This window comes from Mastomys coucha, unplaced genomic scaffold, assembly GCF_008632895.1.
Source record: "Mastomys coucha isolate ucsf_1 unplaced genomic scaffold, UCSF_Mcou_1 pScaffold22, whole genome shotgun sequence".
NCBI classification, from domain to species: domain Eukaryota; kingdom Metazoa; phylum Chordata; class Mammalia; order Rodentia; family Muridae; genus Mastomys; species Mastomys coucha.
The window spans coordinates 168943039-168959365 of NW_022196905.1; the positions used below are offsets into that span (position 1 = coordinate 168943039).

A 16327-nucleotide genomic window follows, 5' to 3' on the forward strand; every position below is an offset into this window, starting at 1 on the left:
GACTGCATTGAATCTGTAGATTGCTTTTGGCAAGATGGCCATTTTTAGTATATTAATCCTGCCAGTCCACAAGCACGGGAGATAGGAGAGCAGTTTTACAGAAGACTCTCCCTCGAGTGTCTGGACACTTTTGAAAGTTCTTAAGTGTTTGATTGTTTTCGTACACATAAAAAATGCTAGAGGACTGGAAAATAATTGGAATTTAAAAATTTAAAGTATCGAGTCTTTCTGGGAAGTCTTTTTTTCTTGCTATCTACACATAGAATTAAGTTCAGTTTGACATTTTTACAGAATTAAAACATGAAAAGTGCTTCAGAGACTCTCCTCGATGTTTTGAGTTGAGAGCCTTTGTTTAGTAAGAGGTCAAGTTGTATTCACTCCAATGAAGCAGCGTTGCTTCCTGTGCAACCATGTGAACTTGCAGGGAATGCTCACCCGTCCTTACTGCATACTCTGCTCTGCAGGATCGCCAGCTGTCCTAGCCCAGAGACTCCCGTGCTTACAATGAAGGAAGCCGAGAACAGCTGTGATACCAGGGTAAATGGCTCCTCTGTGCTCTTACCTTCTTGGCCTAAATTTGGTTTTGGTTTATTCTGCATGTTTACTAGTGGTTTGGAATGTTATGTCGGTACATGGAAAGTTAGTCCGCAGAAACAAGAGTGTGAGCAGGCTGAGAACACTTGTCAGTTTGGTAAGTGATCAGAAGGGCTGGTAAGTACTTTGACATTATAGGCTAATGGTAGAAAAATATGGAATCTAAGAGAAATCAAGAGAAATTGTATTAGACTTCCAATAATAGAAGAAATTTTAAACTTGTCAGTGAGTATATACATAATTTAGATAAACATAATTTTTTATTTTCTAGTATACTTTTTCCATTGCATTTTAAGTTTGTCTTTTAAGTTTTTCATGTTTTGTGCCTTTTTTTTTGACACTTGGGAGGATGCGGAGCTGTGGGGTGGGGCTCAGTGTGGTGACTTTTGCTTTTAAGTCCATTTATGTGGCTTATTTCACTTATTGATTTGTGCATGTTGAACCATCCCTGAATTTCATGGATATTCATGGTGGATAATATTTTTGATGTGTGTTTATTTTCTGTTTGCAAGTATCTTATTGAGAAATCTAGAGTCTACATGTTTGTTGTGGATCTTGGTTTACAATTATTTTATTGCATTTTTATCTGGATCCACAGAAGAAGTTTGGGAGTACCCTTCTCCATTTTTCGAATTGTTTTAAGAGTGTCTGTTCTTTAAAATTACTTAGTTTTGGGGTGCATTCAGATGAAGAATCCAGTCTTCAGGGAAGGGTGAGCAGGGCCAGAAGGCAGGTGGATGACAGTGCTACCCCTAGGACTCACATTCTTTGCCAGAACAGGTCCTCAGTAGCCCAACATTTTACACATTTCGGAATTATTATTAGACATGTACCTGTGTGCCTTTTAGATTTCTTGCTTAGAAGTAAAACATCTTTAAAATGAAAGCTGCATATTTGTAAAATATCTGAAGAAGAAGAAAAAGATCATTTGTGAAATTATTATGCAATCTAAAAGGCCAGGTATTGGCTTTCAGGAAGGAAGGGTTCAAGGAAATGCACAAACGTAAAATTGGAGACTAGAAGTTCAGTTTGGCTTTTGATGCTTGACTAAGGATAAATCAACTGAAGAGTTAAGTGCATTGATTACATTTATGGCACACATTCTTGTAGTAATAACTATAAATAATGAAAACACAAAGATAACACCAAGCAAAGAGATGGAAAGGGACTGTGTTAAATGTAAGCCGAGTTACACAGTATTGTGAACACAGTAGCGCAGTGCTGTGAGCACAGCAGAGCAGTACTGTGAACATAGTAGGGCAGTGCTGTGAGCACAGTAGGGCAGTACTGTGAGCGCAGTGGGTCAGTGGTGTGAGCACAGTAGGGCAGTGCTGTGCTCTACTGTGAAGGCACAGGAGGTGAAGGAAGAGGACCTATCAGAATCCTAGTTCTGTCATTAAGTATCTTTACAAAACTAAATAAAGGAAAACATGTATCAATGTCAAGAATGTTACTGTGACTTTAAGGGGATATGATATATGTAACATTTGCATGTATCTCATGAATAAATGTTGGGAATGGGTAAAACATTTTGTGAAATGTAAATTATGTTACCACACAAGAAAACCAAGCCTGTTTTCATGTTGTGAGTTAAGTGTTGAAGACATTTTCTTTTGAAGACATTTTCTTTAACCAGTGGACAGTAAAATGATAGTAGCATCAAGAGTAAAAGTTAAAAAGTTATAAGAAGCAGATATATTTTTAACTTGGACTATGCCAAACGTTAGGAACACATTTATTTATATATCCTATAGGAAGACAGCAATTTGGCACTTTTACAGCCTTTCTGATGAATTTTTAAATATTTTGACCTTCAACACATCTTTGTCACTAAGTCTCCATTTTGTGCTATATAGGCATTGCCTCTTGCAGATGAGGGACTGTGCCATTGCTCCACAGTAGAAAGACAAACAGCAAGCACATCTAAAGCCCCCTGTGGGTACCTCATATTAGCAAAATTGTTTAGGAAGCTTCTGCCAAAAAGACCTAGCTTCTAAAATCCTCCGTTTATATACAAATTACTATAAAAAAAAAGAGAGCTTTTTCAAGCCAAATACCCTCTAATTTTATTTTATTTTTTATTTTTATTTATTTTTTTGAGACAGGGTTTCTCTGTGTAGCCCTGGCTGTTCTGGAACTCACTCTGTAGACCAGGCTGGCCTTGAACTCAGAAATCTGCCTGCCTCTGCCTCCCAAGTGCTGGGATTAAAGGCATGTGCCACCACCGCCTGACTCCAATTTTATTTATTACTCTGTTTGCCAAAAATGTATGTGCATGTGAATGTGTGTATATATGTGTGTATGTGTATGTTAGTGTGTGTATAAGAGTGCACATGTGCATATGCACAGATGTGCATGTATCACAATGAGCATGTGGAGGTCATAGGCCAACTTCATGCAGTCATCTCTCCCTTTCCTGTGTGTATGCATTCTTTGGCTCAAACTCATGTGTTAGTCTTCCTACCAAATGACTTTACTCACTAAGATACCCCAAACCAAGTACCTTAACACTGAAATAATTTCAGCCATCTGAAATGTTTAAATGTCTACTTCTTTAACATGCCAACTATACTTATAACACCATGTTCACATATGCATAGTTTAAAAATGCCCCATTCTGGGCCAGAGAGATGGTTCAGCGGTTAAGAGCACCAACCCTTCTTCCAGAGGTCCTGAGTTCAATTCCCAGCAATCACATAGTGACTCACAACCATCTTGGGCATCTAATGGGATCCGATGCCCTCTTCTGGTGTATCTGAAGAGAGCAATGGTGTACTCATATACATAAAATAAAAAAATCTTAAAAAAAAAAAACCCTTTCTTTTTGGTTATGGAATCTAAGAGTTAGATGGCATGGTGGCCCCTCTTTGGAAATGTGCACATGAGTAAGTATCTTGCCTATGAATATTTCCCTATGAATTTTCGTATCAGGTTCACAGAATTAGTATGCATATAAAAGTTGCTGAGTAAAATTACAAGGATAGGTTTGCTCTAGAGAGCCTTGCATGAGGTTTGGTACCAAAGCACTGAAATTTTAAACATACATATTTTTTTTTGGTAAAGTTGCTTTAAAAATAAACAATTCACATGTCTTAAAGTGATTAAGGAAAATCTATGCAACTAATTTTTATGCTAATTTTAGCAGAGTAACTCGGAGAGTGAGCATCCTAACTGTGCTGGCGATTCCCCGGCAGCTGTAGACAAAATATTTGGAAACAGAGGAAAAAGAACCGTGGAAGGTATCTGTCCCTCGGGGTCTGCTTCTCCACCCAGGGTGTCCAAGACCACAGTGCACTGGGCTGGACTGGAGGGAGTAAGGCTTAACTGCGGTGGGTAGGTTAGACCGGGTCTCTGGCAGTGTGCGTGCAGGAGAAACAGCCTTCTCTGGAGACAGTTTTCAGTGAAACATCTCTCTCTATTGGAGGGGAATAAGGATATTCCCCTTATCCCCAAGGACAAGCCTTGGGGAATGAGTTGAGGTTTTCAGGGTGAGTGTCCATCATTGGCTGGGCATGAGGGGCTGAGGAATGCTTTCACTGCATGAAAAGGAATTCCAGGTGCTCGCTGGACATGTCCTTACGAGGAGAAAAGTTTAACTTGTAACCTGGCCACCAGGAACATGACGATCGGAAGGGTGGCAGATATGGAGGTCCAAAAGGCTGTGTGTGCTGGAACATGCAGGCCAAGGGCAGGGAGGAAGCAGTGTCACTCCTGCCAGTCTTCGCACGAGATTTTCAGAGTTTGGACATGCTTCAACATCACTCTTGCTCCAGACCAACTCCCCCAGTCACGCAATCTTCTGGCCCCACATTTCTCCGTTTTTGTTTTATAAAGTGGGCATATCATCGCAGGTACCAGCTTCTCTGCTGGGTCCAGTTTGGTATTGAACCAGAACCAGATTAGCAGTGCTTTTTCAAGGCTACTTATCTGTTGCTTTAGAAATTGGATGAGGCAGGATTCCAGGAGGAGTACGACCCTGATGACCAGTACGGGGCCAAGGAGGAAAAGAAGCCAAACTACCAGAGGCTTTGAGTACAATGGAGTAGAAGAGGATTGCCCTATCTGGCATCATTGGGAGGGGAGGCCCTTGGTCCTGTGAAGGCTTGATGCTAGGGAGGTGCTAGAGGGGGATGCTTGGGGGTGAGGTGGGAGTGGGCTGGTGGATGGGGGAACATCCTCTTAGATGCAAAAGGGAAGGGGGATGGGATGGGATTTTGCAAAGGGGAGACCGGGAAGGGGGGATAACATTTGAAATGTAAATAAATAAAATAACCAAAAACCAAACAAACGAAAACCCTGAGCTGTGGAGACTACTCCTGTAAAGAAGAGGGAGGCCTGGGATGAGGCTCAGTCAGCTGAGAAAGCTGGTACGCAGGAAGCCCTATGTCCCTAGCACCCCATAAACTGGGTCTGGGCCTCTTACAGGCAGGAGAATCAGAGGGTCCTCATCTGCCTATAGAGTGAGGTCAAGGCCAGTTTGGGATACAGGGAAACAAATGAACAAATGGCAAATAAATGAACAAACGGCAAAGGAAAAGAAGAAAGGAAAAGTGTCTTTCAGCTGTAAGAGCAAGAATAATTCTGGGAACATCTGAATTAATTAGGGAATGTAAACGAACTTAGTTCAGATGGCTTCAATATATGTGTATGCCACCCAAAGCTGAGGTCATCGCTGCTCCTGGCAAAAGTGACGAGTTGTGGGAATGCTAGAATTTAGTAAACTGCAGTCACACAATCACCTCTCCATAATCACCAGACTCTAAAGATGTGTGTTGAATAGATAGCAGTTATCAATATTAATAAATAAATAATTGAATATAGAAGAATGTGTTATTAAAATGATTTTTACTTATTTATTTTTATTGTATGAAAATATTCTAATAAATAGAAAAAGAAAAATAATACATCCTCAGGAATTGGTTTTATCCTACCCAAAGCCTTTGGTCTTCTCCAGGATTGGAAACCAAAGTGCCACCTTTGGTTTGTTTAGTTCATTATATTAGGATAACTAGGTTTCCATCTTTGTAAATGCTCTAGTGCAGAGGTGAAAGGGAGGGACGTGGGAAGAAGTAATTTATAGTTATAGTGAAAAGTCACTGAAGTATTGAAATAGACAAAGAAAAAACATAACCAGTGTGACTTCACGCATTATTATTGAGACTTGGAAGAATAGATTTGTCTGATGGTAGGTGAAAACAAGTTCACACGTCAGAAACCATGTGATCACAGATGAACATGTGTGGCTTAGCTGTTACTTTGTGATCAAAATGATTAGTAGACTGTTTATTTGTGAATGAAAGTACCGAGGCCAGAAGAGGGCCATTGATTTCCTGGAATTGGAACAGATGGCTGTGAGATACTGTGTAGATGTTGGGACTTGAACTCAGGTCACCTGCAAGAGCAGTCTTAACTCTTAACCATGGAGCCATTTCTCCAACCATTAGGATTATTTTCAATTCTAGAGATATAATATTTATTTAATTACAACATTTCACCATGCATTTTTACTTTGTTCATTTTTGCTCCCCACTAACAATCTCTTGATCTGCCTTACCCCTTCTCCTGTTGCTCCTCTCTGAGAATAATACCATCTCTACCATCTCTACTTTTATGCCATTTATACATACGTAAGGATAGATGCTACACAGGAAATAAAACATGTGACATTTGCCTTCTAAATGTGTCTGACTTAATAGATATTAGCTATTCTTCAAACAGTAACAAATACCACCACACAATTCCAATCTGAGAGGTGACAAACATTACAGGATGATCATTTGTGTCAAGCCAAAATCTGTATTTTTATTAATTTTGCACAGATTACTCCTTTGAGCATATTTCATTTATTTTTAAATTTCTGTTCGAATGTCTGCCACCTGTATGAGGGTGCCAGCAAGGGTCAGAAGATGGCACTGGATCCTCTAGACCTGGAGTTTCAGGTGGCTGTGAGCCACTCATTGTGAGTGATGGGAACTGTACTTGGGTCCTCTGGAGACTAAGAAGTACTTTTAACCACTGAGCCATATCTACAATGTCATGGGTGTGTTTTTCAGCTGTGTTGCTGTCCAGACCTGTAAAAATCTTCCAGATATTCTAACTACAGACTAATGATTGGAAATCTAAGACTGAGAGTTTAATTCCATCCTAATTCTTTATGAGCATATATGACTGGTGAGATATTGACATAGAAATGATCATGTTTCCCTTTGCTTTTTAGCATGGGTTGAGAAAGGTCCATCTTCAAAGGTAAGAAGCTTTTTTTACTTTATCATGAATTATTAAATATGTATTATGTGATATAGATGTATAAAACATTTAAATATTTTGCTTTTAAAATCTCTTTAGTCTGCCACTGAAGTCAGAGAGTCTGTTACAAATGAAGCAGTAGAAAGGATCAAACTGTTGCCATCTGAATCAGGTACACTTTGCGAAGCAGATCATTTTGGGTCAAGATAAAGTGTTTGAAAAGTTTGTGGACCTCATCATCCTAATTTTGCCCTCCCCCAAGTTGATGGTATGATTTGATGTAGGTGATATGAGTAGCACCTATGTTTTTAAAAGGAGAATTTGTGAATGCAAGATCTGTAAAATGTAAGGTGGACAAGTTGTTTCCAGTTTTGCATTTCAGTGTCCTGCATTTCCAGTGTGGGACCTCTGTCCCACATGAGGATTTACAGAGGGTGATTATAATGCCCATGAAATTTTTTTCTACAGTTAAAAAAATGCTGTTTGGAGAACTGGGTACTATGCCACACACTGAAAAGTCAGATACCTTAGAGGATCAGACTAGACATTCATTTTGCTTAGGAAGTTTTGGACCTGTGTGTGCACAAAGCAGCATATTGTTTCCTAAAACTCAAGAAAGCCAATTTCATTTCTGCTCAGATACCAGTCAGCTGGAGGTCTGGATTGTGTGTGTGTGTGTGTGTGTGTATTTTCCTACCATTGAATCAGTCATATATTCTGTAACCATAAATTAGTTATTACTATTTTACTGTTACACAGTTGACCTTATGTTTTAAAGCCAAAGATACTTGAAAGTGTCATGGCTTTACTTATTTTTCCTTCATTTTTTCCCATAGAAAGTTCTGTATTTGCTCCTTCTTACCTCCTTTTTTTATTAGATATTTTCTTTATTTACATTTCAAATGATATCTCGTCTCCTGGTTACCCCTCCGAAAAAATATCAAAAACAAAACCAAAAACCAAACGCTGTTTCCTCTCCCCTCCCCCTGCTCACCAACCCATCCTCTCCCACTTCCTGGCCCTGGCATTCCCCTACACTGGGGCATAAACCTTCACAGGACCGAGGGCCTCTCCTCCCATTGATGACTGACTAGGCCATTCTCTGCTACATATGCTGCTAGAGCCATGAGTCCCACCATGTGTGTTCTTTGGTTGGTGGTTTAGTCCCTGAGAGTTCTGAGGGTACTAGTTAGTTCATATTGTTGTTCGTCCTAAGGGGCTGCAAACCCTTCAGCTCCTTGGGTCCTTTCTCTAGCTCCTTCATTGGGGTCCCTGAGCTCAGTCCAATGGATGGCTGTGAGCCTCTCCACCTTACCTCTTAATTTTTTATTGGTTATTTTTTATTTACATTTCAAATGTTATCCCCCTTCCCGGTTCCCCTTCTGCAAACTCCCTATTCCCTCCTCCCCTGCTTCTAAGAGGGTGCTCTCCACCCACCCACTCTTACCTCCCTGCCCTGGTATTCCCCTATGTTGGAGCATTGAGCCTCCACAGGACCAAGAATCTCCCCTCCCATTAATGATAAGGTCATCCTCTGCTACATATGCAGCTGGAGCCATGGATCCCTCCATGTGTACTCTTTGGTTGGTGGTTTAGTCCCTGGGAGCTCTGGGGGTGTGTGTGTGGGGGAGTCCAGTTAGTTGATATTATTGTTCTTCCTATGGGGTTGCAAATCCTGTCAGTTCCTTCAATCCTTCCCATAACTCTTCCATTGGGGTCCCACAGATGGCTGGCTGTGAGCATCTGCATCTGTATTGGTCAGGCTGTGGCAGAGCCTTTCAGGGGACAGCCAGAGGTCCTTTCAGCTTACCTCTTAGTTTCTAAATCTCCCATTAACTCTAGAAAATCCCTCACTGACATTTCATTTCCAGTCTGCAAAACGTCATGCCATTTCCTATCAAGTCACAAAAATAATTTTTTGCATAGAATCAGGAAAACTGACTGTACAGGGATGGTGTGAAGGGTGGATGCGCTAGTGCCAGGGCGGAAAGGGGAGACATGGGCAGAAGTATTTACAGTTACAGTGAAAAGTCATGGAAGTATTGAAGTCGACAAAGAAAAAGTATAACCAGTTCAATACAGAAGAGTTCATGTATTAGTGTGAGTCTTGGAAGAAGAAATTTGTCTCATGGAAGGTGAAAACAATCTCACACGTCAGATGAAACCATGTGATCATAGATGAACATGTATGACTTAGCTGTTACTCTGTGATCAAAATGATTGAGAGACTGTTTAAAATGTAATATTATAAGGTAAAACTTAATGCATATTATGAATTTATTTGTTGCTAGGGTACTTGGAAATTTGTTTCTGGAAGCTTTATTCTTTTTGATTGAGTAGGTGAATTTAAGTGCAAATCTTTAGGATGTTCTAACGTGTTGAGGATGGTGCCCTCTGCTGCTTATATTTGAGTAAATGATGACAGTTTAGATAGCTAGAAAGATCCAGCTTCTTATGTACTTAGTTGAAATTCTTAATCAGAAAGTAATGTTATTTTAGCTAATTTAAGCGCTCATATTATTATGCAGACTATTGCCCTATATGAATTCTATACAATTGATAAATGTGTTTGCCAACAGAAACAGAGTTAGAATTGATGTCAGTAGAAGAAGATGTGTCTGATGAAAGCAAAAATGACCAGCCATTGGTATGAAAACATTTAATTTTAAATATCACATATTATTTTCTTTTGCTTAGTAGTCTGGCATGAGCCTCAGGAAGCATATTTTAGATTACTTGATAGAATTAATAGAATCTAACTGATAGATATCTGAATGGTTAAAGTCTAATAAAACATTTCTACCTTGTTATAAAATTTCACATAGTGAGTTCTAGGACAGCCAGAGCCACACAGCCAGACCCTCAGAACAAAAACAAAACAACAACCCCAAGCTTTAGAATATCCTTAAACTCTATAATATTTATTGCTAAAGTTGAAAACATTATTTGTTATTTGTTTTATGTACAATGTGTTTTGATCATATTCATTGCTTGTCACTCAACCCCTTTCAGATCTACCCCAATTCCTTCCCTACCCATGCAACTTTGAGTATACCTCCCCCGCTTAACCATGTATTTAGTATGTTCAATAGAGAAGGAAGAAGAACTGAAATCTAGGCTCGTAAATAGCTTGGAGCACCTATGTAGACAAAAATAGATGGGTATACATTGTAAAGCATCTTATATTTATATCATGGTATAAAAGAGATTTTCTTTTTATAAAGACTTATTTTATTTATTTTGTGTATATGAGTACACTATAGCTGTCTTCAGACACATTAGAAGAGGGCATTGGATCTCATTACAGATGGTTGAGAGCCACCATGTGGTTGTTGGGAATTGAACTCAGGACCTCTAGAAGAGCAGTCAGTGTTCTTAACTGCTGAGCTATCTCTCCAGCCTCCATAAAAATTTCAATCACTACTAAAACCACTATCTCATAGCCTTGTGTGCATTGAGGTTTTGTGGTGGTACACAGGAGTGTTAAGTTATGCTAAGTTGGAAAACCATACATTAAAAGTTGGTTTTAATGGGTTCAGATTAATGTTGGCCATCATTTTTAAAGTTTTTGTCTCCTGGGGAAAATGCAATCCCAGCTTTTGCATGCTAGAATAATTTATAGAGAGCTAAGGAAAAGGGAGAGACTCTCTTTCCAAAGCCAACCAAATAAAGCTGACCACTTCTCTGTTGTCAGTAAGTATAGAGAAACAAGAAAAGTTTCATTATTTTGACTCCTCTGTTCTCAAATTCTCTTGATAGCTGTGCAGTACAATACTTAACCTCCAATACTTAGGTATGAATGCATCTTCATTTTAAATAATAGCTTTTACCAATGCCAGGTACAAAGCCATCTCTTACCCCCATCTCCAAAGTCCAGTTTCTCTAGACTCCCCAAGGAATTATCTTTATCTGAGCTTTTAAAACCATTTTATTCTTTATACACTGTGCTATCCAAGTATCCTGGGGTGTGTAATCATCCATGGGAGTGTGGCAGACTTTCCAAGAGCTACACCCAGAGAAACAATTCCTCTCCCAGCATCTTATAGCTCCATGACTAGGCCTGGGACTCTGAGTCAACTTCTCTCTCCATGCTGGGATTTGGTCTGGCTTGGGCTTGCACAGTCTTGTGGGTGCTGTGAGATCATAAGTGCAGCTGCCCACATGGTACCCCAAAGACACTTTCCTTGTGGTTACGTACCACTTCTATAATGATTCCCGAGTCTTGGAAGCAGGTGTATGGAATATATACTATATTTAGGGATGAGCATTCTGCAGCCCCTGAAATTTTTTGCATGTGATCTTTGTATTAATCACCATTCAGCATAAATAGAAGTTTCTTGGATGAGGGTTAAGAGATGAATTAACTTGTAAGTTTAACAACACGTCATTAGATATAAGTTTAATTTCTATATCCATTTGGCAGCATGATAGTAGTAGACTCTTTCTAGGGCCTGTGGTTTTTATAGTCAGGGCTTCTTTACCTGATAATAGTTCTAGGTATGGGTTTAATGTTTAATGTTTTGGAGTAGGACATCAATTCAAACAGAAGTTGGTTTGTTACTCTCATAATGTTTATGCCATGATTATATCAGTGGTCATGTATTGTGAGGCCAGCCATTATTGTAGCTTTCAAGGTTCACAGTTGGGTAATTGATTTTTTTCCTCTCTCTTGGCATGTACCTTCCAGAACAATGAAAGTTAGCTAAGTAGGGATTAAGCTTCTGGCTCAGTACTAGTTTGATTTCTTTATGTTCTATAACTCAAGGATCTCGTGTCTTCAGTACAAGCTAGGGTCTATTATTCAAGTTTCCAAGAGCATGTCTGTATTGTTTGACATTCATGGGGCCTCACTGACCCACAACTTCAAAAGAAATAACCAGTTCTTGGCACTAGTTATTTCTTTTGAAATAACTAGTCCTTGGCTTTTTATTAGTTAGACTCTGGAGTCTAATAGGGGTATCATTGCCTTGTTATAGGTCTGTCTGTCTATCTATCTATCTATCTATCTATCTATCTATCTATCTATCTATCTATCTGTCATCTATCTATTGTCATAATCTATTTATTAAACAACTATTCTATCCATCCATATGGAAACTTCTACACTAGTAGGCTTCTGTATGGCTTTCCCCCAGAATATCAGGTATTATTTTGAGGTCCATTTTGGAGTTAAGCTTGTACAGGATGAGAGACAAAGGTTGAGTTTCTTCTACACACAGAAATTTATCTGGTTTGACCAGCATCAAATGTTGAAGATACTGTCTTTTTTCTAGTAGTACTATTGATCTCTTTGTTAAAAATCATGTGATTGTAAGAATGTGGACATTTGTGTTGGTTCTCAGTTCTATTCAGTTGATCAATGAGTTTGTTTTTGTTTCAGTACTATGCTGTTTTCTATTATTATTAAGTAGAGCTTAAAATCTGGGATGATGCTACCTCCCACGATTTGCTATTTTTGGACAAGATCGTTTTGTGTGTTGTTTTATTTTCTCTTGTATTTCTGTATGAAATTTAAAATTACTCTAACAATGTTTGCAAAGAATTGTGCTGGAATACAGACAGGGGTAGTTTTGTTCAATCTATAGATTGCTTTTGGTAGGATGGTCATTTTCACAGAATTAATCCTTCCAGTCCATAAGCATGGAAGAACTTTCTTTTATTTCTTTTTAAAATTTATTTTTTTGTAATATGAAGTTTTTATTGTACAAGTATTTTTCTTCCACAGTTAAACTTACTCATACATGTATAGTATATATACATATACACTGTTGTAAATGGTATCATTTCCTTGATTAATTTCCATTTTTGAAATTATATCATTTTCCCTTCCTTTTCTTCCTTCAAGCCATCTCATGCATCCCCTCCTTGCTCTTTCAAATTCATATAATTTTCCTTATTGATTTCTATTGTATCATGTGACTTTTCAGAATGCGTTTATCAGCTGTAGGAGTTTTTTTTAGTGGAGACTCTGGGTTCTTTAGATGATGGATGAAACAATGACATCTGAAAACAAGGAAATGTTCCCTTTTAAATTTAAATTTTAAATTGTTTTTAGATCTTCTTACGTGAGTGTCGTAGTCAGGGTTTCTATTTCTACACAAAACATCTATTTCCTTCCCAAGAAACAAGTTGGGAAGGAAAGGGTTTATTTAGTTTATATTTCCACATTGCTGTTCATCACCAAAGAAAGTCAGGGCTGGAACTCAAACAGGTCAGGAAGCAAGTGCTGATGCAGAGGTCATGGAAGGATGTTACTTACTGGCCTGCTTCCCCTGGCTTGCTCAGTTTGCTTTCTTATAGAACTCAGTACCACCAGCCCAAGGATGGCACTATCCACAATGGGCTGGGCCTTCCCCCTTTGGTCACTAATTGAGAAAATGCCTTACAGCTGGATCTCATGGTGGCATTTCCTCAAGGGAGGCTCCTTTCTCTGTGATAACTCCAGCTTGTGTCAAGCTGACACACAAAACCAGCCAACACACATGAGTTTACAACATTTATATTATTTCAGTGTCAGGAGCCATCTAAGAAAGGCTGAGGCTACAGGTGACCTTCCTGGAGGTGGCCAACTGTCTACCCATGGTCTTTGATGGTTGAGATCTAAGAGGCAAGGCTCCAAGAGACTTCATCCCAAGATGGCTTCTTGCAGCTGATATGCCTTTCCAGTCACTTTTACATAGCCTAAGGATTTCTGGGTATTACTCCAGCCTATTAAGCAGATTTCCTGTAGATCAACATAAAGATGAACATTCATGAATTAATACTGTTGAGGTGAATTAATGATTTTATAGAATTCCTGATTGTTTCAAATAATCTTAGGAAGGAAGCTTTAAGAGATGGTTTTAGTTGTTTTGCTAGAAAGATATAATAAAGATATAATCAAACATAGAATGTGCACCCTCCCCATAAATAGTAAGTAAAGGTTGCATAAGAAGAAATACAATAAACTTTCATAAATTACACTAAAAGGAGATATAGGTTTGGGACGAATTTGTGTTCAAGGAAAACATTCAGGTCCAAAGATGAGGCCACAGGTGTGCACTCTGACAATGCAAGGCCATGTAAAAATTGTTGCTTTGAACTTATAATGAGCTTACATAACAAAACACTGATTTCAACTTGTTATTGATATTTTTCTGTTACTTCCCTTTTATGCAACACTTTATCTATGAGGTAATTCTTTTTACGTAGAGAACTTTTTGTCCAAAAAGCTATAAAAAAGGGGTGTAGCTGCTCTCTGAATCATCCATTGTGTATGTTGTTTGTGGGTGACTCCTTTCCTTTCTTTTCTCCTTGGCCGGCATGAAGCTTCTGGCTGACTCGCCAGAGAAAGGAGTACTAACAATGAAATCCTTTTTCATAATTTCCCTGCACTTCTCTAAGTGCAGAGAGGGTTAAGTTTCCAGAAGCCACTAGCTTCTAGCCCTCAGTCAGAGAGAGGCTACAAGGCTGGAGATAGCAGCCTTTTGGCTTTCATCCAACTTTGTGTTCCACCTCAGCTCTGAACTCCCAAAGGCCGGGGCAGCTGCTGGCACCTTACCTCTCCTTCTGCCCCACCAACTTCTCCTGTGCCTCTCACACTTCCTCTCATATTCATGTCTTTTCTTCTTTAAGTTAATTGTTATGTTCATACATGTGTGTATCATGTATATGGATAAACACATATACACAGCCTTATATTGTGTATTCTTACTAAGGTTTGCTATCAGTTTTGGAATTTCTCCATTATGAAACAGTTGCATATTACATCTGATAGTTTATTCTATTATTTAAATACAATATAAATAAACATTTTCTAAATTATTATTCATTTAAGCATTTTTCTACCAGAAAACACTTTATATAAAAACAGGTTTGGTTTAAGAATTATTCACCCATACCAAACAGCTTTTTCAGTGTTTTGTTGATACCCAACACAATAAGCTAGTAAATATTTTCTTCTACCTCTAAGACATTTCTGTCATTGGAGAAGTACTCTAAAGGTTAAATGTTCTCTATAGAAAGTACTTTTAGTTTTAATAAAATTAATAATATGTATTTTTGAGAATTATCCTTTTTGTGGGACTATAAAATAGCACTAGATACTTAGAGATTAATTTTTATTAAAATGTGCAGGCTAGCCACTATTATGTATAAGCCATTTAATTCTTCTGTCCTTCCATGATCTGTTTACATAGCCAGCATCCATATGATGGAAAAATATTAAATTTATATAAAGAGTATCTCTATAAAATGTTTTACTGTCTGTACAACTTACTATTATTTTCTATTTTAATTGCTTTTGAAGTTGGAAAACCATATATCTTCTCAAAAGGCAGCTAGGAAATATTTGTATACCTTGTTATTGACACTTATTTTAGCAGAGTAAATTGGAACATCTTCCACAGATAAAGTTTGGCCATTCATCTTGTGCAGGATATCAAATGGGAAAAATTAATATAAATGGACAAATGAAAGGTAGGAATAGCATTTTATTAAAAATTTATGTGATCACTTACTTACTCAAAGCAGATTACTGTTACATGATACTAAAATATTGAGTATCTAATAAGAGATGAGAGACTTAAATAACAAGTTGAGCAACTTCAAATTTTAGCAACTTGGTAAACTGATAGTATCACTAGAAGATCTGAATTATTAGTTACTACAGGGTATTCTAATAACCCAGGAATTCTGATATTAAGGAAAAGGATAGAAGGAGAGCGAAGAACAAGAAAAGTAGTGAATACAGAAATTCAATGATGGAAAATTAGATTTTATATACACGAGGGACGGGGGAGTTTTGAGACTACTTTATCTAAAGCATGCAATGGTATTATGAATGTTGTAAAAGCATGACTTGAGTTTCTAGTAACCAGTCATACTTAAGAGGTGGAATCAAATGTCCCTATACTTGTTTTCATCACTGAAGGCTTTAAGTACCCATCAAGTAAAGGAATGCTCTATAGACCGTAGATAAATGAAATCATGTATGGTCAGGCATGCATAGAAAAGTTTAGTGTCTTGTAATGCACTGCTATTCGCAGGGGTAGTTATACATATTACAATAGAGTTGGAAGGAAAAGCATAGGATTACTAGTGGGAAGATTAGGAAACTCACAAAGAAAACAAATGCCCAAAAGTGCGTGATTGCTCATGCTGTTTTGATTGGGGGGTTAAGGGGCCTGGAAGAGAGAATGTGAGTTAGGTAAAGGTATTAAGATGAAGACTCCATATTTACCAGAAATTTTCAGGTTTTAAGACTTACCATGCTGCTATTTGCTGATGATATGATAGTATACTTAAGTGACCCCAAAAATTCCACCAGAGAGCTCCTAAACCTGATAAACAACTTCAGCAAAGTAGCTGGATATAAAATTAACTCAAGCAAATCAGAGGCCTTCCTATACACAAAGAATAAACAGTCAGAGAAAGAAATCTGGGAAACAATACCCTTCACAATAGTTACAAATAATATAAAATACCTCGGTGTAACCCTAACTAAGCA

General features: G+C 38.2%; 1 protein-coding gene across 6 annotated transcripts in view; it reads left to right on the forward strand.

Annotated features, from left to right (window-relative positions):
• LOC116069094 (POTE ankyrin domain family member A-like) overlaps nt 1–16327 on the forward strand; it is a 106826-nt gene that overhangs the window by 20372 nt on the left and 70127 nt on the right. For 5 of the 6 annotated variants that reach the window (XR_004109832.1, XR_004109834.1, XR_004109833.1 and 2 more), the window contains exons 9-13: nt 465–537; nt 3737–3833; nt 6812–6840; nt 6940–7012; nt 9420–9487. Coding sequence is in view for 3 of the 6 variants with exons in the window: in XM_031339449.1 (XP_031195309.1) it covers nt 465–537; nt 3737–3833; nt 6812–6840; nt 6940–7012; nt 9420–9487 (340 nt within the window). In the remaining 3 variants the exon portion in view is untranslated. Of the gene's footprint in view, nt 1–464; nt 538–3736; nt 3834–6811; nt 6841–6939; nt 7013–9419; nt 9488–15203; nt 15527–16327 lie in introns of those variants that run through there. The other variant, XM_031339451.1, reaches the window with a different exon arrangement.